General features: G+C 41.2%; 1 protein-coding gene across 1 annotated transcript in view; it reads left to right on the top strand.

Moving 5' to 3' along the window:
* The window catches only part of KIF26B (kinesin family member 26B), a 286,675-nt gene that overhangs the window by 30,493 nt on the left and 233,591 nt on the right, over positions 1–22,591 (top strand). The window contains exon 3 of the mRNA XM_021716370.1: positions 16,352–16,518. Coding sequence (XP_021572045.1) covers positions 16,352–16,518 — 167 coding nt within the window. The remainder of the gene's footprint in view (positions 1–16,351; positions 16,519–22,591) is intronic.

Raw genomic sequence — 22,591 nt, 5'->3', positions numbered from 1 at the left:
GGCTGAGACAGACAGGTCACCGGAGCTCAGCAGGTCGACGCTGGGGTTGCTGTGAACATGTCACTGCACTCCAGCCTGGGCGACGGAGTGAGACTCCAACTCAAAAAGAAAAAAATACGTTAAATGGAAGAAAAACTGGCTTCTTATGTTCTGAAAGTGCAGTTTTATATAGTGGAGACTTCACTGTGGTCTGTATTTAAGAAGCTGCAGGGGCCCTAAAGACTGGTAGAGGGTCAGATTGGTAACACTTCCTAAGGTACCTCTGATAGCTGTTGACATAGGCTTTCCTCTTGGCTGCTCCAAGTATTTCTCCTTCACCTGGTTTACTTTACCTTTACCTATTTTACTATGGGTTATAGACCCCCTCAAAAAATATGACTTTTAAAATGATACACAATTTTAATATTTTCTGAGATTATAGTTTTCTAAATTCATGATTATAAGCTGAGGGTGGTATGCTCACAGGGTATAAAATAATCAAATAAGTAGTGAATTTTTTTTTTTAATTATCTTTTTCTTTGACTAGTTGAAGATTCTCTAGACCTGTGCCATCTGATACAGGAGCCATCATCGGTCATATGTAGTTACTGAACATTTGAGATGTGGCTAGATTGAAATGAATTGCAAGCGTGAAATACACGTTAGATTGCAAAGGCTTAGTACATGAAAAACAATGTAAAATATGCCATTAGTGAGTTTTTAAAAATATTGATTACATGTTGAAATAATAATATTTTGAATATGTTGTATTAAATAAAATGTTATTCAAATTAATTTTAGGCCAAGGTGGGAGGATCACTTGGAGCCAGATATTTGAGACTAGCCTGGACAATGTAGTAAGACCCCCATCTCCACAAAAAAATTAAAAAATTAGCAGAGTGTGGTGGTGCATGCTGGTAATCCCATCTACTCGGGAGACTGAGGCAGGAGATTTGCTTGAACCCAGAAAATTTGAGGCTGCAGTGAGCCATGATCAAGTCACTGCTCTCTAGCGGCAGAGGGAGACCTGGCTTTTAAAAATATTAAATTAATTTCATCTGTTTCTTTCTTTTTGTTCTTAATGTGGCTATCTATGTGGCTTATATTTGTAACTTTCCTTATATTTCTCTCTCTCTCTCTCTCTCTCTCACTATATATATTCTTATATTTCTGTTAGGAAGCTCAGCTCCAGAAGGAAAGAAAGTATACAGCAAAAAACTCCAACTCATTCAGTGTATGTAGAGTAAATTACTGAAGGGAAAGCAGACTAGCCAATGATGCTGGGTTTTTTGTTTGTTTGTTTTTTGTTTTGGTTAGATTTGGATTTCATTAAAGCTTCTTTAATTAATCTATTGTAAATCTGCCCCAAGGTCCCAGCTGGGAAGAAAATTGAATCTTTTTGTTTGCTTTAAACAATTTTAAGAAACTCCTGAACCTATTTCAAAAGCAACTTATTTTTTAAAGCTTTGTAAAAAGCTTTCCAATTATGTGGATTGGAGATTTGATTAATACAGAGTTCTGAAGGAGCTAAAGAACTGTGAAAATGATCCAGAAACTTCTAAAAGGACCTTTCTGGTCTCACCAAGAGGCACCCAGAGGGACTTAAGGGTCCTTACAAGTCACAGATCAGCCATTTGCTTCTGTGTTCACACCTTTCTTCCAATAAACGAAAACATTGGGAAAGATAAAATATTTATTCCTAAGTGTCTATAACAGAATTTATGGATATAACTTGCCGGAGATTATTGCCTGTGTAAACCCATGTAACTGCGCACGTAAAGCATGGTTTTATTAGTTCCTACATAAAATTTTTATGATAATGGCAAACGAAGGACCAATTTAGTTGAGCTGAGTTTGTTCTTATTACTCCAGCTTCCAAGAGATAAGCAACAGTGCAAACAGCAGCAGTCAACAGGGAAGAGTGCCGGGTCTCACAGGGCTGGGCTCCTGGCCTGTGGGCTAGGAAGGTTTGGACTTCCCCAGAAGGCCTGACAGGAACACGGCAGGATGAGGCCGGAGTGGGCTGCCATCAGCTTGCAAGACTGTGGTGGAGCTGCTATATCCTCCCAGTTGGTAGCTGTGGAGTATTCAAATGTGGTTTCTGAAAGGCCTGCATAGCTACTATTGAAAGAACTCCCACATACTGTATTTCAACTGGAGAATTACAGAGAAAAAAGGTTCAAGTGGCTTATTGTGGGTCATCTCCCACTCTGGGATTTAAACAAAGCACAATCAGAACAAAGTTCCTTTAAACGGGGTGCCTTCCTCTGAGGCCCTCCTGTCTGTGGGGTTTGGCAGGCTTGCTGGATAGGGAACCCACGCCTCTCGTTCCCACTACTGCCTTTTTATGTTTGACCCTTGAATGTGGCAAAGGATCCTCATGGTGACCTGGATTGGAGGAATGTTTTTCTAGAATTTGAAGACAAAGCATCTTTCATAAGTCCCTCCCAATGACTAGTTAAAAATCGATAGTCTGTAATCTAGAGCGAGCATGTTCCAACACTCAGGAGACAGGATTTGATATAAATGTACGCAGGGGGACAAAATCAAGAAATAGTTTAAGTTGAATGAGCCTGAAAAATGAAAGATTATGATTGTCATAGATATGTAACACTATTGGCTGTCTTAGACAGAAATCAACTGAGAACACTGTGTAACTGGGCAAGCATGGTACATGCTAGATTCACTCTGAGTTAATGTCAGTCTGGGACATTAATGAAATTACAACTGAATGAGTTTAGATTCTAAATTTTAGAAGTATTAGAGGGCTGAATGGGCTTAGATTCTAAGTTTTAGAAGTATTTGACATCAAAAACTCATGGTTCGGAAGTTTCCCTTCAGGCATCTGGCCCACCAACTCCTTTCAGTAGGTCTGTACTAGAGTCCTTCTAGGCAGCTGGCAAGTTGCAGTTGGTTTTTAAAATTTTTCTTAAGAGACTGAGTCTCACTATGTTGCCCAGGCTGGACTCAAACTCCTGGGCTCAAGCGATTCTCCTGCCTCAGCCTCCCAAGTAGCTAAGACTAAAGATGTGCTCCACCATGTCTGGCTTGGGTAGTTGTGTTGTTCTTAAAGGTCTACAGAAGAAAGGAGCTTCCAACCCCACTTTTTGAGTATGTCCCTTTAAGGACTAATCCAATCTGAAGTTCTTTATTTTGTGCATTTCCTCAGTGGGCATGTTTACTGATTCTCAAATGTGTCTTCGTATATTTCATAGGCTGTCTCTTAGTATTCTTTCCCCTGGAGGAATAGTGTTCATGCTTTCTCAAAGATACTGCTTTTATTGGAATAACAATTCCGGTGTGTGCACCTGCACATGTGTGTTTATGTTTCTTTACTTTGGTCTTATCTCAGGCTCTGGGAAAAATCAAAATAAAAACAAACAAACAAAAAAACTCCACTATATCTTTAGTTAACTATAAAATGCGTGTGTGTTGTTTCACTCTTGCCTGCGTTTTGTGATTTTGCTGGTAGGGAGCCCTGTAGAAATGCAAATAGCATAGTTTTCAATACTTACTCCAAGAGGGCTATTCAGAGAAGTAAAGGTTACCCTTAAGGTAAGATTTATTTCCTGTCCTCATGAAACAGACCTTCCAAAATAGGTCTGTTGCTGTCCATGCTAACAAGGGGTTACTACAAGTGCTATGTTTTTTCAGTCTGTATTGAAAATTGTAGTTTTTGGCCACCAGCTTCTTTCAGATATGGCCTGGTTAATTCCAGACCCTGGATCTGAGAATTTGGATGGGTTTGTATGATTGCTCCACATACATGGAAATGCTGCAGACTTCAAAGTTACTTTGTGTTAAGGGTAGAATCATGGCTTTGGGAAAGTGATGAGGAAAGAGGACAGACTTAGCTGAAATGTTGTTGCTTTCTCTCAAAAGGTTGTTAAGAGAATAATTCAATTTTGAGGAATTGCAACAAGACCGATTTTTAAAGCAGTTTAGAGTCTTTTAAGTCAGGATTAGATGAATAGCTTTTCAAGTGTGTATGAAAGACAAGAATCCCAAAAGATCAGCTCTATTTTAAATGGCAGACTCCAGGGACTCAAGGTTTGTAACAAAAGGGCAGATATAGAAGAGATGAACTCCCAGGTCCTACTCTGTTTGAGAATAAAGCACGCTGGCTGGGATCCCTGAGGTGTCGGGGAATGCCAATCTTGCTGGCTCTGGTTTATTAGCTCGGGGAATCTAGTTAGATATGCTCACAATAAGCTAGCTGGTATTGACTTGCTAGGCCTGACCCATATTATAAAGTTCTAACAAGCGGAAAGTATAGCCGAGCTTTGGGAAAAGCCATAGCATGCAGAATAGAAGAGAAAACCAACATCTTAAATGAACAGAGGAGAAATTTGAGCAGAACCACCAAGTGAAGAAATTAGGACACTGGATGGAATGTTACCACCACAACAGAAAAAAGGCAGAATATTTGTTTAGTGAAGACATAATGAGATTATACAATTCTCTGGTGTCAATTTACACCGAAGACCTTTGTCTCTTTGCTAATGATATAAAAAGCAGAGGTGTGAAGAAAACTGTATAGACTTAAAGAAATCTGACAACAGCAAAAAATTAATTTTGGAATTTAGTTTTGTGACTCATGAGGTCCAGGAGTTTTAAATATCCCTATATTTGAGGATTTGGGGAATACCCAAACATTATTAAACTTCTTAATGTTGTTTTTTTGCTGGTGAAATACAAAGTGAAAACACACACCCATGCAAATAAGTATATTTTATTAATAATACAAATCTGGGTGAACTGATTTAGAAAACCGTCAGATGCAAAATCTGTTGTGGGTCTGGTGACAAGATTATGATTGGTTCAAATTAGGATTAATGAAGCAGAGTTTCCCAGTAAGCAGCCCTGACAAGCTGGTCTCTGAATTCTGGACATGTAGGAATGGTGTGAAAGTTTGGATTACCAACTCTATAAAGTAAGGGATCTTAAACTCGAAAGGAAGTAGAAAGAAGAACAATTTCAAACATCTTCGCAAGATTATTTTAGGTCAGCCTACAAATGTTTGCCTACTCGTGTGCAGGTTTGCAATTAGAGGCTTTAGTGCATTGATTTTGATTTTTAAGCCATATTTATTTGAGGAGAAGGACGCATGAGAGTGTCTTTAGTTAATATTCTTTATGGCAGATCTCTGATTTTGAAAGGTATGGTATAGAGAGGTGAATTGACTTTATTAAGGTTCCACAGCTGGTCACTTGGGTAGACCTGAGCTCCTGGCTTGTTGCTAACCTACAGAGACTCGTTTTCTCCCTCTCTGTATTTCTGGAATTTTCAGTCATTTTACAGTTCTGCTGTCCCATTGTTGGTTTTTGTGAAATGCGTGAGTAAGTGCTGCAATTGACTGGTTGTGGCATGAACTAGATATGTGAATACGAATAACTCACCTTACCAATTTGGGCCTCAGTGTCTTCATGTTTACACATGAAAGCTGACCTAGAATATATCTAAGGACTTTATGAGTTCCATTTTAAAAAATTGCTTTCTGAATTGTATAAAATTTGGCATTTCTGCATTTGGTAAGATAACAGGCTTGAGGTCAAGTCAAAACTAGAGCCATGTAAACACTACTCTGGGATAATCAATTGACTAGAGAAAATCAATGTCTTGTCCACCATTGATACCTTGGGATAATGATGCGGAAAATTTTTGCCATCATCGATGTGTTTATATGTTTTGGCACACAGATCACTCAAATGTTCGATTAGAAACATAATTTAAAGCTATAAGAGGAATATTTTTAAACATTTCTGCTTTATATTTGATTATGACTTTTGGAACCACAGGGCGCATTCAGCAGCATGATCTCATTTCACCCCATTCGCAGCCTCACGAGTTCCTCTTGCTGGAAAACTGGGGCTAAGAGAGAAAAAATCATTTGCTCAAAGCCTCCCATGCCATTCCCACCAAACCAGGCCCAGAATTAGTTCTTATCATTCCATGCAACATTCACCAGAGGCCCAATGCCAGACACACCCCTTGCTATTAATAGATACTAGGATTATACTGACAAATCTGTTTGGTTCAACCTGTCTCCAATTTGGGCAAACCTCCTTCATGACTGTGATGTGGGGTTGACCACAGCGTAGCAGAGTAAATCTTGCAGTCCAGAGCCAGCTCCAATGCTGCCAGTTTCCCGCAGACCTGTGCTCTCATGGCTCCCAGTGTCAGGGCCCCAGCAATTTGTGGACTCATTCACCCCTGTGCTTTTATGGGCTCTCCTTTCTACTGTCTCCAGTATACTGAGGGATGTGTGCAGATTTCTGATTTTGCAAGGTATAGTATAGAGAGGTTAATTGACTTTATTAAGGTTCCATAGCCAGTCACTTGGGTAGAACTGAGCCCCTGGCTTATTGCTAACCTACAGAGACTCATTTTCTCCCTTTCTGTATTTCTGAGATTTTCAGTCAATTTAGAGTTCTGCTGTCTCATTGTTGGTTTTTGTGGGCTCGTGGGACATGCATGCACACCATTGTTAGTTAGGTTTCCAACACTGTCTATTCCACTTTGCCCAGAATGCAGGGTTGCTTTTACATTTGGTTCACTGACCCATTCTGCAGACCTAGGTGGGCCACTTACAGCCAAGTATTGTCTGCAGGTCCCTCATGACTTTTTCTCGTAAGAACTCAAGAAAAATTTGAGGAAGTGGGATGCCTACAAGGAATGCACATTTTAAATTCCAGACTGTAATGCACTGCTAGTTTCCTTGAAAGTTTTCCAAACATTAGTCAAGACTTAGGTAAAGAACTGTGACACAGACCCTAGGAAGGAACTGCTTCGTAGAGATGCATAATGATGACCTCTAAAGACAAGAAAAACACAGCAGAGTAAACATGGATGGAAAAGGCCATGATCTGTATTAGAATTAAATGCTGCATCAGTTCCAGCTAATCTAATGTTCAGTCTCTTAATCTCATTGTGTTTACCCTTGGCAGCATAACTAATAAACAATGCCATTCTGCAGAAGTTACATAAAGCAAGTATTCAGCTAGTCAAAAATTCCAAGCTCTGTTTTTCAAAGGTTAGGACTATTTTTTAAATGGAAAAAGAAAGAAGATGGCTCAGTTTTGTGAAATGGGTCTTTAAATCGATCAGTTTGTACATTTAATCTTGTAGCACCTCCAGCCCTGAGTATAGCTGAAACTCATGTCTGGCATGGGGAGAACTGGGGCAGGGTAGTGAGACATTAACCTCCGGGCTTGCTTTCTCCTCTCCCGGAAACCATATACTTGTGATTATTTGCTCCATATTCCAGAGAATTCCAGTTCTACAGCTATGGCTGTCACATGCTCATTCAAACTGACTGAAAGGAACAATTGCTGGTGTCCTCTACCCTTTAAAAAAAGTATTTTTATGTAAACATATTTTTTTCTCCTTTTCCTCCTTTCTCTTGTCTCTTGTTTTCCTTTGTCTTTCTATTTTGTCTGCCCTTTCTTTCCCCTACTCCAGCAATTTGTCTTACTACCACTATATTGAATTAAGTATATGCTGAAATGCCTTATTTTTTTAAATTGAATAAAGTTTTCTGTACCCTTTTTATAATTTTAAACATCAAATGAAAATAAAATATTATCCTTTAAAAAGAACAAAACTCCAGCAACCCCAACCTAGGTAAATTAAGTTCATTTTTACTTGTATGTATTTGTTAATTTAATATATTAACTACTGCATTTATGAGAATATATTCCATATCCAGACACTGTCCTGTGCTGGTAATACTGAGGAGAACAGATGCAGTCCTTCTTCTCACAGAGCTGATCCTCTAGTTGGGGAGAGTGATTGGTAATAGGTAGTTACAAAACAAAAGAGTTGTTCTAATGTCATAAGGAAAGGCTTAGGGAAAATGTGGAGGAGGTTGCCCTGATCATTCAGTGTGGGGAACTGTGGTCAGGGCACGCTTTCTAGGGCGTTGCCTCTCAGTTGACTATTTCAGGGCAGGCCCCAATAGAAGAGTGGTCCTGGGTGATTCAGTACATGAAGAAACATGGGAGCTGACCTAGGCATAGCCTCTGGCCCAACCCTGACACCAGGGTTGGGTTGATTTGGGCTGCAAATTCATCTTCTCTGCTCAGTCTGAGTTTGCTTAGTTGCAGATTGGAAGGAAAATCAATTACATCAAGATTCAGACCATTTGATTTTATTTTCATTTGATCATAAAAATCACAAAGCGCTGGATAGAGAGAGCCTCTTGTACATATTGAGACATTATTTCAATGACCCTTTTTTTCTTCATCACATCTTTTGCTGTTAGCACATTGTCTGAAGGGGAACAGCCATAGCCAAGGAGCTGAACATACTCTGGATGACAGTGGGCATGAGCTGCAGAATATAAACTCAAGGATGGAAAGAAACCAAGCCCAGCGGCATTACTCGCTCCACAGTTTTTCCATGTGGTAGACAGAGTTTAAGCTCTTATTTGATAATGGTTGCGTCTACTTCGTAGGGTTGTTGTCAGGATTAAATATGGCCACACATAGAAAGCTTTTAGAACAGAACCTGACTCGTGGCAGGTGCTAAAAAATGGTAGTGATTATGATGATGATCTATGAGGATGCCTGATTTACTTCCTCCAAGTTCCTCATGCTACTTCTGCTTCTCATGCTACTGGACTCCTTGTGTCATTATATGCCATATGCCATTAAATATGTCACTGGAAACACCTTCCAAAATGCAACTAAGCATTAGGTATTCAAAGTATTCTGATTCATCATACCTAACAAGGTAAATTAAAATGCATATGTAGAAATACGACAGGCTTGATAGTAAGATTTATCATGTTTTACGAGATTTTAAAAATTGACATCTATCTTAAGTTGCATATGTTGGACCTGAGAAATCTAAGGGAAGAGTCCGAAAGAGAAATGCTACTGGCCCTGTGCTTTATCTGGCATCTGGGTCTTTCCTAAACAGGTGGCCCTGTCCCTTTACCTTCCAGCAACGCAAAGAGTAAAAGTAAACAGTTATCAGGTTTGGAGGGGCCAGATTTAAGCCCTGATAACGGGTACCCTGAAACAAGAGCAGCCTCATGTATTTGCTGAGTCTCATCACACAGGGCAGAGCACTGGATGAAGGTAAGGCTATAAATTGAGGGTGAAGGAAAGGCAGCTCTCCTAGGCCCTATGGATTGCCAGTTGTGGGATTCTCTTTTGCAAGAGGTCACAGAGTCAAATGCTGTGGATGGATAATTTTATGGCCACTAATAAAATTTATAGCCAAAGCAAGCTAAGATAATAAGGGTAATCAAACATCCAGCCCTAGGATATAAGAATCCCATCTTAGCCTGTTGGTGCTGGCTGAGGGGGAGGGAGAGTGCTGGTCGGCACAGAGAAGACTTTATCTGTCTGACTCAAGGCCAGCCTCAGAGTCTCAGAGGTGATCTGTGTTCATGTGAGCTGAGCTGCAAGGACTGGAACAAGCTTCAACTCAGGCAGTAACTGCCTGTGTCCCACAGACAGCGTGACAACAGCAGCAGGAAAAAGAAATGTCATATTTAAATGCCTAAAAGTAAACTGTGCACCTAAGGAAGGATCTGAACCAACCCAGTTCTGGATGACTACATTATGAAAAGAATGTTAACCGACTATTCAGGTGTGACTTGGCAGGCATGAGGGAAGATAAGAAAGGGTGGTATTTTACTTATGCAAGTGCAAAAAAATCAGTGATGTTTAATCAAAGAGCTGAGTTTGTGTGTGGGCTTTCCTCAGCCTGTCCCCCACCTCTCCAGCTGCTCTCCGCATTTGCTTCCTTGCCCCATTCTGCCTGTCTGCCTGCCTCCGCAATAGACTGGTGGGGTCTTGTCACTGAGATCACCCCACAAAGCACACCTTATGACATGTGCAGAGATGCCTCAGTCACTGGGGGACAGAAATCCCTGGTTCTTTGTCCCCTTCTCTGACCTGGGCCTCACCACTGATAGTTCTTATGACCACATGGTCTAAAATGGCAAAGCAGGTATGTGGCTACCTCGGACAAGTTAAGAGGAATTAACTCTTTGGTGTTGTGGGTTTTTTCTCTCATTTTTTATTGTAATCAAATATATATATATTATATATATATCTCCTAAAATTTACCATCTTGACCATTTTTTTAAGTGTACAATTAATGGCATTAAATACATTCACACTTGTGTAACCATCACTACCATTTGTCTCCAGAACCTTTTCATCTTCCCAAACTGAAACTCTGCCCATTAAACCATAGCTCCCCATTCCCCTCCCCCAGCTCCTAGCCACCACCATTCTATTTTCTGTCTTTATGAATTTGACTATTCCAGATAGGTGGAATCATATCATATTGGCTCTTCTGTATTGTTTTTCTCTAATTTAAAAGCTCTTTTGATGAGGCAGGGGAAAATCCATTGTATTGCCCTAGTTTTCAGTACATTTTATTCAAGTAAGAAGAACTCAGCAATAGCTAACTTGCTGCAATGTCTGCTGAGACTTCTAAACAAAAACTTGTCTTGCCAATGTCAGCTTTTGCCCCCGTCACAAAGAGTTAGGAAGAGTTCATAGCACTGCCACGGAATGCCTGACCCTGCCTTTGAAACCCGTTACTGCAGTTCTGGGTAGCTCTGGTGTCAAGTACAGAAGAGACAAGCTGGGTGAGATTAAAGTCTAAATGGGATCAACAAGTTTGCTGACATCTCAGGGTCAGGAAGCACAGGAAGAAAAGAGCCGCGTGAAATAACTTAGTGAGGACTGAGACCAGCCGCATCCAGAGGAGACACTAATGAACACGGATACTAGAGAGGGGAAATTGTCCCAGGTAAGGGGGCATCCCAGTGCTTCCCTCCAACTGGATCATTTCTTTTGTTTCTCTGCCTATAAGGATGAAATAAATATAAAATGAAGCATCTCGGTCCCCAGCGAGGTGGTACTAAAGCAAGAGATACACACCCATGGTTGTTAGAGCATGCATCCTCCAAAGCTGCTTGTCCTTGGCCCTGAAGGAGGAGTCTGGTGGGGCGACAAAGAGACTCTCTCTCCCAAGGGGGAGCCTGTTCTCCGAGCTCCCTCTGCCAGATACACTTATAGTCAGCTCCAGAAGTGATTCGATGTGGGGATTGAGACATATTCCTGCAGTCAAAGCAAAGACTCATTTGTAGAAAGGGACATAAATTAATCTCTCTCTGTCTCTCTCCCCCCCTCCTCCCTCTCCCCCTCTCCTCCTGTCCCCCTCTCCCCTTCCCTCCCTCCCTCTCTCCCTCTCTCTCTGATGTGAGTAAAAACTAAATACGGTGTATACGGTCCTTTATCACTGCCTATCATCATCAGCTTTCTGTTATCTGTATGACTGCAATGAATCATCTGCATGATCAGCTATAAGTTGTTTATTTTGGGTTTGGGGATTTATTGTTTGATCTTTTTCTTTGCATATTTGCTTTCATAATTTATATTTTATAGAATATACAGAAGGGTATTCTGGCATCCTAATTCCCTGAGAGCACGACAACTGATAGCATGTAAGCATTCTAATATGATATCAGGGGTTAAAAATTAGTTGCAACTGATCTTTTTCAAGATAATTGTGAGTTGATCTGTGCTAAAATGGATCAAAAATATTTGCCAAGCACCCACTGTTTACAAAACCACACAAAAGCACTTAAGTAATAGTGTGAGTTACAGATCATAATAAAAGATGTCTCAAGACAGTGAGATATTAATTGTGTAAGAGAAAATGTTATTAAATGTTAGTTTCTGATATTGGGGGGGACATAATGTCATTAAATGTAGTTAATTAAAGACTGAGTAGGAAGCAACTGCTGTCCATAGATGTCTCTACACAGGAAACGGATACTGTTTGGTGTTCCCCGCTGTCTTGGCAGAGTCAGAGGAAGGTGGCTTTCTGGGTCAATAATGCTATTTAAGATGAACCCCCATGCTGACACACTCTGGTAGCTCTCAATCCTTCCTTCACTGGAGAAGTTAAAGGTCAATGGCTTACAGATTACAATTTGCGATGTGGAAGCAGCCTTAGGAAGAGCTAAAAGACCTTTGTCTTTATTCTATGGTCAAGATCCTAGCCAAATTTAAAATCCACTTTGGGGACAGGTACCAAGCTGCTTATACTGAGGTATCAGTGCAAAAATTTAAATGTAGTTGAAAAACATGAATCTTACCTCAGGTTAAAAGCATTCAAGAAGCTTTATTTCTATGTGGTCGGTGAAAAACAACTTTCACTGTGCATGCAATGTTACATGGGATTCTCATGGACAACAATGACCCTACGTATATGCACACATGTTGGCACCTGTGCAAACACACATGTGCACCCCCTCCCTGAAGCCTAGTCCTTTTGTCTGCCACCTGTATTCATTTTACTACTTGCCTCCCACTAAGGAATATGATGTGGTGTATGGAAAGTAGCAGATACTGTTAGGTAGTAAAATGGTCCCGTGTAACCGAGAAGAACTACAGGCAGATTTAACTAAACCATACAAAATTCTGTGGTGCAAATCTAGTCCTCCCAAAGCTTGTGATTAGGGCCACTCAGTGTGTTTTCAGTCTCTACTTGTAGACCATGACAATGGCACATACACATAACCAAGATGACGAGTCTTTTCCACCAGGATTTTAGATGTTTCAAATGTGTTACACAGATATTTTGAACCCGAGTTTTCTGAGGAAGAATCATGTATCTTTCTCAATATTGCAAGAGAAAAAATAAATTTCTAATGATCTGAAAAGCAGGGTAAACCATAGTCCTTTACAGATCAGGCTCTTGATTCAGAGTTAGGCAGTGAAGCTAAAGTTTCAGGAGAACTCCTGCTGTCTTGGGGATGTTCACTAACAGAGGATGGCAGGGAGAGGGTCATGAAAACAGCCTGGAGTTAAGAGGTCCTGAAGGGAGGGAAGAGTTCAAAGGAGGGAAATTGAACTGAGGGGTGGAATGCACAATGAAAACCCCCAGAGAGTTAAACAGATTGGAGTTCCAATCTTGGCCCTTCTACTTACTACAGGTAGCTGTTTTCCCTTGGGGAGGTAACTGAATTTCTCTGGTTCTCAGTTCTCTTCTTCTTGGCGAAATGGTTGAATTGTTTGTCTTGGAGTCCTGTTTCTGCTGATGACCACCTCAGGACTACAGGTAGCAAGAGTCTACGGGATAGGCATTTGGGGGATCCCCCCTCCCCTTTGTGGAACAAGCAGAACAAAATTCAGATAATGCTCAAAAGAAACCACAGAGTGAACTGTCAGGCTCTTAGGGGGGAGGGGAAAACACACTGTGAAAAATAAGGACACGAACTCCCCCACCTCTAATTGCTCCCCACAAATTCCCTATATTGGCTGTGTCTGGAAAGTGGCGCAGGAAAGGCAACATGACTGGGGACATGGACAGTTTCAGTTTTATATAATGTTTCTTTTGGAAAATATTTTCTAAGATAAATAAAATGTTCCCATTTGTTAATGATGGTAAAGGATATCCCTGTCAATTTTATTATTTGATTTTTTTTCTATATGTTAAAAATGTTTTAGAATTAGACTGGGAAGATGTTTTGTTTTGTCTTGCTTTTTTTAAATTAGGAGAGGTAAGGAGCAGTTAGAGGAAGTGAGGAGGGTAGGCCTAGCCTAAGAGTCAGGGTCCTGTTTCCAGCTACAAGTGGACTTGGGCAAATCACTTCTCTGCTCTTCAGACGTTTCCAGCTACAAGTGGACTTGGGCAAATCATTTCTCTGGTCTTCAGACATCTTACTTAAGGAAAAGAAATTTGAAGATGAAATCCCATCTACCTCTAAAATATTCTGTGATTCTAGCTTCTAAAAACAATTGATTACTGAATAATAATTCTTACAGACTTGGGAATTCAGTGTTCCTTGCCCACGAATCCCTAATTCTTTAAAAGGAAGAGAACCACACTTGATGATCACAAGGTAGCCAACAGCTCTCTATCAAGGAAGTCTGTGCATTGACATTCATTTTCTAAGTGGCAGCTTCAAAACCGATGAGCCCACAGGATGTTCATATACATCCTGGGCCAGACTCAGGAATCTGGAATGATCCAGAAACCTGTGCTTCTGTGTTAGGTTTCTTGCCATTTATCACATATATTCTAGTGGCTTCTCTCTGGATTTTCAGAGCATCTGCAAGGAAAATTTATACATATTAAGGCAGAAGAGTTCTATTTTCTTCCCTCTAAACTTTGGATTAAAAATACAGCAACAAAAAAGAAACACCAACAGAAGACCAGGTAAGAGCCACCTTAGTAAACCCAATCAGAGCATGTAAGGTGTAACGAATTACACAACACATTCATTTACTGCCTTACTGGCTTTTTTCAAATGTCATTGTGTGTCAAAATCAGATGTGTGTCTTAGATTGTGTCAAAATCAGATGCGTGACTTAGATTGCAGCTACTTACTGAAAAAAAATGATGTCATGGATTTTGGGTTTTATTTTAGGACATTGTCCTAAATCATCATGTGCCGTGTGGCATCATGTGCTACCTGAGCTTCATGAATACTATCTAGTGGGGGACAACAGTGTGCATGGTCACATCCTGGGCTCTCCAGTTGTTTCAGCTGCCTCCTGCCTCAGGGACAGTAGCAGCCGCTGGAGGGGAGCCCACACCCCACGCTGCAGAGGAAGCCCGAGGAGAGGTGACATGGGGCTCTCTACTGACTCAGCAGGGAATGTGTTCATCAGCTGCTTTGCTGCCCCCTCTCCAGCTTCTTTTACTTGGGTCAATTTTCCTTACAATGTGTTGCTGAATGAGAAAAAGAAAGCATATGTTGGCAGAATTTCAACTGAATAATGCCAAGGCTTTCCAAGTAAGAGCATGAATTTAAGCAGAGCAAAGTTTCCAGTCAATGGGACTCAGAGTAATGGCTATTCTGTTAATAATGAAAAGTACAAATGTTTTTATGTTCAAAGGTTAACAAAGGGATTTTCTCGCTGGCTTGCTGGCCTTCTCTGTTATGAAGTGGAAACTGTCCCAGATCTTCGCTTTATTGCACTTGTGTTTTCTAGGTGACCAGAAATATTTTCCACTTAGCATTTCAGGTTTTAAGCAGGCTGGTGACTTATTTTGAACTAGTTTCCTTTTTTTTTTTTGAGTCATTCTTAATCTGTTGTCCAGGCTAGAGTGCAGTGGCATACTCAACCTACTGGGCTCAGGCGATTCTTCCACCTCACTCCTCCAAGTAACTGAAACCACAGGCGCGCACCATCACACCTGGCTAATTTTTTTGATTTATTATAGAGATAGGGTCTCGCCAAGTTGCCCAGGCTGGTCTTGAATCCCTGAACTCAGACAATCCTCTCACCTCTGCCTCTCAAAGTGCTGGGATTACAGGTGTGAACCGCTGTGCCTGGCCCTTATTTTTTTTTAACTTTTTCCCCTTTGCAAGTAGACTGAAGCTTTAAAGTACTGTTAACAGGTTTTCCAAACAGCACACGTAGACTTTGCTTGCTTAATTATTACATTTGTCATGGGATTAGCACTTTCCAAAAGTATATTTCTACACAAACTTCTCATTTTGTCCAGAAGTATGGTTCTTTCCAGCTTCCAATGCCGATTAAGACCAAAGGGACCTAGCCCCATCCACTAGAGCTGTCACTATAAAGGCAATCATTTCAAATAAAGTGGAAGTCATTTATCCTAATGAACCAATAGGAAAGGAAAATGAAACCTGTTGAAATGTTCTAAACCCTTCAACAAAAACCACTGGTAATTCATGATGGCTGTATTTACCTCTATTAGTTTCTCTAAGTTGCGAATTTTGCTGGCTTTCCACATCAAAACCATCACCACCAAATATTCTAGTATTTGTTTAATTCCTGTATTCTTTTTCTTTAATTTTTTAATTTTAAAATTGTGGGGTACAATTCAGGGTTAGGTATACAGATATTCATTGTGCAGGTACCCTTGTTAATAAGGTATGCCCCCCTCCAGGCAGTTTCCCACTACTGCCAATCCCACCTCCCCAATTCCTGTATTCTTCATTAGCAGGCTTACTTCTCCCTTAGTGTATCAATACCCTTGTCCCACTCCTCCATTTGAGACCGTTTGGGGCCATTCCTAGTAAGAAACCAGCATTCGTGATGTCACTGTTCTTCTGGTCTTGTACTGCAGAGAGTGTGTGGACAATGGTTCATGCTTTCCCCTCCAAATGAAAGTGAGACACAGACATAATTGAAACTTACAATGTCAGGAGGTAATTTCATTCCATTATTTCTAATGAAAACCTAGCTAAAATGCTGGAAAATAGCCCTCCAGAAGCCCTGAGCACCTACATAGAACTGGACACAGGTGGGATGTAAACTTATTTCCTGTTGCCTCCCTCCCCAAATAGAGAGATGCTGTCAGTGGTCAGGAAATGCAGTGAACCACAGGTAATGAGCTCAGTATCCATTTTCCTTGTCAGATCTCCCAGCTGATGACAGAGAGTGGCCGGGAGGGACTGACAGAAGCAGCGCTGAACCGCTACAATGCAGACAAGCCTTCGGCCTGCAGCGTCCCGGCCTCGCAGGGCTCCTGCGTGGCCAGCGAGACTTCCACAGGCACCTCGGTGGCCGCCTCCTTCTTCGCACGGTAAGAGAGGTGTTCAGATCCTTGGTTCTTTCTGATGAGCCCATCTGGTTGGCCTCTCACATGGACCAGTTTAGATAAAACACTAGCAAGCATTTTGGGCCATTCTTTGTCTTCACTCTTTAAGACAGGGTTCCTCAACCTTGGCACTATTGACATCGTAAACCAGATAACTTTTTGTTGTGGGGACGGCCCTGTGCTTGTAGGATGTGTAGCAGCAGCCTTAGCCTGTTCCCACTAGATGCCTATAGTACCTTCCCTGACTTGTGACTACCAAAAATGTCTAGTGGGGCTAGTTGGGTTAAGAACCGCTGCTTGGAGAACATGTGACTCTAAAGATGACCCCCTTGGGATGAGGACTTTTGTAGGGGCAGCCCTATTGCTGGTGTGTCCAAATCTATCTTCTCATTACAGAAAATGAATTGCTTAAGATCTGTTAGATGGATGGCATTTTTTTTTTCTTCTTGACAGGCTAGTTGGATAGTATTTGATAACTATCCAGCTAATCTTGGAAACTTTAAAAACGTGAGAAACAAAAAAGAATGGCATTTCAACAATGTTTTCTGCCTAATTTTAGCAACATGGCAGCGACAGGGCAGGAGACAAAGGACAGCTGAGCAGGAAAGGATCATCTAATTCGATCTCCTTATTTTATGAATGAGGAAACTGAGCACCAGGAAAGTTCAACTATGAGTTAGTTTATAGAAATGCCAGAAATAGAAACCAGATTCCTCTACTTTTTTCTCTATGACTCATTTTTAATTTGATACCTGGAACTTAACCTTCAAAAACTTTCTCTACTTCAGATTTTCAAGCTCTCGAGTAAACAGAAGATGGAATCAATACAGTAGTCCCAGATCTAAGATCAGAAGACCCCTTGGGTTTAAGTTCCAGCCCTGTCTCAGTTTCCACATCTATAAAATAAGGATAACACCCACTCTGCAGAGCTGCTCTTGAGATTAAAATATTTCAAATTATAAATTACTGTACAAATGTTAATTCAATATGGAATTAACTAGTATGTCAGGAAGAAGGAATATTGTATGGCATTTCTTGTTTTGCTTATAAATGATGGCATCCAAAACATGAACATGAGGAAGGTGCTCTGATTAAGTATAGAGCAAGTTGGAGGAAGAACAGAGAGCCAGCATCCTGGATTAAGGCACCATAAAGGCAGTCACATGGGGCTAGTTGGAAGACTGGCTTTGAGGGCCTGATTGTCCTCTGGTGCATGTTTGTTGTCCTCTAAACACCTGAGCCAACTTGAAAGTATGGGAAGGAGTAGAAAATATGTATATACTGGCCACCCACCAGTGGGGACCTTTGTGTCTGCTCTGCCTGTACTTGAATCTCTGTGTTGTCCAGGACCATCGAGCAGGGTCCCGAAGCTCACTGGGAGGTCATGTCCATGCCCATCTAGGAGGCGGGGGAGGGAAATAGAGAAGTGGAACAGTTTATGAGGAAATGCTGGAGCACAGAAGGTCCTAGGAGGTTTTTAGAGCATGTCTAGGAGAGGGTGTCTAAGAAGTCGTATTATGGCAGGTTCAATCTGGAAAAGAGAGGGATCCACCCCCAGCTATCTCTTGGGCTCTTGTGTAAAGAGATTTGGTTAGTTTTGTAGAGCAACCCACTGTGTAGTCAAAGACTGAATAAGACCTACTGATGCAAGAGAGATATCTTCCAACTCAGAATGAAGAACTTGCTCACAATTTAAACTGCCCCAGGAGAGAGTGAGGTCTCCATCCCTAAGGGAGATCAAGGTTATCTTGAGAGATTACCTGGCTAGAGTGAACCTTCAGTGCTCAGATGGGAGTTTATCTCCAGTGTGCCTTCCAAACCTGAAATTCTCTAAATGTGAAAAGTCTTCAGTTCGGAGTCTATCCACAGAATTTTTTTTTTTTTTGAGTTGGAGTCTCACTCTGTCGCCCAGACTGGAGCGCAGCAGCCACTCCCAGTCACCGCAGCCTCGACCTGCTGGGCTCCGGTGATCCTTCTGCCTCAGCCTTCCCTGTAGCTGGAACTACAGGTGCATGCTACCACACCCGGCTAATTTTTTTGATTTATTGTAGAGATGAGGTCTCAACAAGTTGCCCAGGTGGGTCTCGAACCCGTGGGCTTAGGCAATCCACTCACCTCAGCCTCCCAAATGCGTGGGATTGCAGGCTGAGCCACCGAGCCCAGCTTTATCCACAGAATTTTACAGAAGATCAGCTAACTCAACAACAACAACAACAAAACCAAAACAAAAAAAGAAGGATTTGAAGCAGTAAGAAATAAGAGGTGGGGCCTCCCCATGAACAGTGTTTAGGGAGAACAGGCATTTCCCAGTATAAGGAAACCAATAGTATCTACAGAGCTGGGGAAAAAATGTGGACATGAGGTGGGCCTGGGAACACCTGAGTGTTAGACAAATGGTATGCCTGATGCCAGAGTTCCTGTTCATCAGAGGAGGACTTGCAAATAAGCAGACACATATCAGGAAAAATAATGGCACATCACTGGCAAAGCCGAAGGGTGGAATGGAAACACTGAGGCGAACCCCAAATCCTCAGGCTGGGGAGGTCCCGCAGGTGATGCTAGCAGTCAACAAAAGACTGAAACTCATGACTTGAGAACTGCAAGGGCTTGCAGTGTGAGTTTTCAAAGACCTGGAAAAGATCCATAGGCCTGCCAGAAACCTTATTATTACTTTCTTTGTGGTGAACGCCGATAGCACTTGGAGCTTAATGGTATAAGCTTTGAAAGTATTTGGTTTGTGTTCAAAGTGTTTCCAGTGTACAACGGGAAAAAAGAAGACTATATATAAAATATATATAAATATACATACATGTAAAAATATATAAAAAAGACTATGTATAAAGGGACTGCATAAAAACAACAATTCATACACACACACATACACACACACACACACACACACACACACACACAGACACACACATCTATTTCTCCCTGCTTCTTATTCATTACCCTGCTTTGCCCTGCTCTCATCAAGAATAGTTGAGCTTTCCCATTCCCAACAAGAGAGGCAGCATATTAACAACCTTTCTGTCACTGATGGGTACGTAAAGCAGAAGATTGAATGATTCACTCAAGGCCCACTGTGTCAAGAGACAGAACCGGACGTATCTTGCCTCTTTAGACCCCCAGAGTCCATGTGATATGTCAAAATCAGCCCAGCTTATGTTGTCAGACAGTAAACAGAATTCAATGTCCTAGAGCCATTCGGTTTCAGCCAAAGCAAAGCTGTGTAAGATGATGACACGGGCAGCCCTTTGTAGGGGGATATCTGGATCTGTTGCTGCTGCCAAAATAGGAAACACTTTAGTGGTTCTGTTCGTATTAAAGCAAAGGAGAGTCTGTCCTCATAGAGATTTGGGGGCGGAGTCAGCTCCTACAACTCAGATCTGTGCTCACCACTTTCAACTTTCCCTGCCTGTGTGATGGAGACACAGTCTCTGAGTCTGCAGCGGTCTGGAATTCTCCTGCAGCTCCAAGGCAGGACACAAGAGCAGCCTGCTCTCAGGAAGCTGTGCTGGGGTCATTTAATTTCATTTGGGAGGGACACCATTCACCAAATGTGTGACCATTTATTGAGCACTCAGTATGCATCACTTGCTGTTAACTAAACTTTTAATATGCAAGATTCTCCTTTATTCTCAGAGTAACCCTGTGAGGCAGATCCCTGTTTTATGGATAAAGAGTGCCTGAAGTTAAGTTACTGACCCAAAGCCACACAGCCAGGAAGTGGCAGAGTGGGGAGACCATCCTCATCTTCTGTCACTTAAGAGCTCATGTTCCTATTCTCTGTGCTAAACGGGCACAGTAAGATATTTTATTATAGGTTTTATCACCACCATCACAAACTGATGATCATCACTTATAAAACAGTTTGAAATTAATTGGCCCTGCAGTTTGAGAAGATGAGTAGAACAACAGAAAAACCCAATTTGTTGAAGGTTGCAGATGTTTATGATATGAGCCTTTACTTAAACTTTATTTTTATGAAAAAATGGTATATATTTATGCTTTGAAATGTGTATATTTTGTGAAATTAGCCTTTTTAAAATGATGCTTACTTTTCAGAGCCATGGGTGGAGGTCTGGGTGGATCTTGTTGCATCTCAGATTCAACGTCTATAAAATAAGAGTTCCAATTCTGAATAAGCAGTGCCTAGCCTATGGACCAGTGCTGGTCCACATATGGTTACTGGTCTGTGATAAGTATAGAAGTTGAGAGGAAGCACTTAGAAACATCTGTTGATGGAGTAATTGCATGTTTATTGGAGCTAAGAATTAAACATTGGGGCTTGTATTTTGTGCATTATTCAGAATAAAAGAAAAAGTAGTCCTTCCCCCGGACAGTTTGAGATGCACTGCTTTAGAGAATGGTAGAACTCAAAGCAGCTGTTCTGGCCTTCTGTGCCTCTCTTGCCAGAATTTATTTTTTCTTTTTTTTTCTTTGAGTTGGAGTTTCACTGTGTCACCCAGGCTGGAGTGCAGTGGCATGCTCATGGCTACTCCAGCACCGACCTGCTGGGTTCAGGTGATCCTTTCGCCTCAGCCTTCCAAGTAGCTGGAACTATAGGCATGCGCTACCATGCCTGGCTAATTTTTTGCTTTGTTATAGAGATGAGGTCTCACTAAGTTGCCCAGGCTGTTCTCGAACCCGTGGGCTCAGGCAATCCACTCACCTCGGCCTCCCAAAGTGCTGGAATTACAGGCTGAGTCACTGAGCCCAGCCCAGAATATCTTAAATAATCAGCATCTTAATAAAGTCTTTTCTTCAGAATTCAATACCCTGTTGGGGGGGGGGGGACAAAACCAAACCACTTTTTTTTTTTTTTTGGAAAAAAAACAAAATAGTAACAGTGGACCAAAGAAGAGATTGGAACTATTGATACCTAAGTTGGTTAACTATCATGTGCTTGCTTTGAACATAAAGAGCATTTCAAAGGGATACTTTTCTTGGCATGATTTTCATATTAATAGGAAACGGTGATGTGGGGAATGATTAGATTCTCTCATTTGTTGACTGTTCACTTTGGATGAAGATTTGCTTAATTATGTACTTTGCTTTATAACATACGAATTGTGTGAAACCCAATAAAAACTCTTGGGCGAACCCTAGCTTTGTAGGTTTAGGCAGTACAATCTTTATTTGAAGAGCAATGAACAGAGTTTAGGTTATGCACAGCATTGCACTGAACCCTAAAAAATAAAATGAATCTTTTAGATATTCTCATATCTTTGCATTGATTTTCATTCTCACATATCCATTAAAAATTGTGGGACTTTTTATTCCTGTAGAAAATGAGCTTCTGGGAGATTTTCATCCACATTCAGAGCAACTGTTTTAAAAATGGTGACAAATGCTGATGATCACATGAGCTTTTCAAAGACAATATCAAATTTTGGCAGAACTGGTATGGCTGGCTCCATGGAGGTAGTGAGCACGTGGACTTTCAGTTCTGTCTACAGACTTCTAATTGTAATTTTTTTGTTTATAACTTTTAGGTTTCCCTGACAATCTTTTTACCAAATTCAAATGAAATTTTCAAGTAAATGCACGTCAAGGGCATTTTTGATTATTGATGATTTTTATTTAAATGTTCCTTATTTTCTCTTGGTGTAGATAAATGGCTTTCCATGCTGCTTCCATAGGTTCTAATGACTCCAGATTACTCTCTACCTTCAAATCCTTTCTTCTGTCCTTTTGCTTATTATTGGGTCTGTCACATGAGTTAGAGCTTTCCTCTCTCTCATCCTGTTTTTCCAGTAGCAGAGTTATTTTGCAACTATTAACCTTCTCTTGAGGATTCTGACCTTTACGCAGTGTTTTGCTATTGACTAAAAATGTGTCTGTCCCGGATTTGGAATTTTCTGGATAAATTTTGCTTCATTGAGCACTGCCCTCAGATTCATCTTGTGGGGTCCGTGTGCTCTGCTTTCTCTTTTGTTCACTTGCCAAACCGTCCCTTGCTTCTTCTCACTGACTCTCCTACCTCCTTACCGGTGACCCAAATGCACTCATTTTTCAGGATTGTGATCATGTTTCTGTTCTTCTCAATCTCTTA

This window comes from Carlito syrichta, unplaced genomic scaffold, assembly GCF_000164805.1.
Source record: "Carlito syrichta isolate Samal-C Ts95f unplaced genomic scaffold, Tarsius_syrichta-2.0.1 Scaffold308800, whole genome shotgun sequence".
Taxonomy (NCBI): Eukaryota; Metazoa; Chordata; class Mammalia; order Primates; family Tarsiidae; genus Carlito; species Carlito syrichta.
Note: the sequence above shows the minus strand (reverse complement) of the source record. Positions and strands in the feature narration are given on the sequence as shown.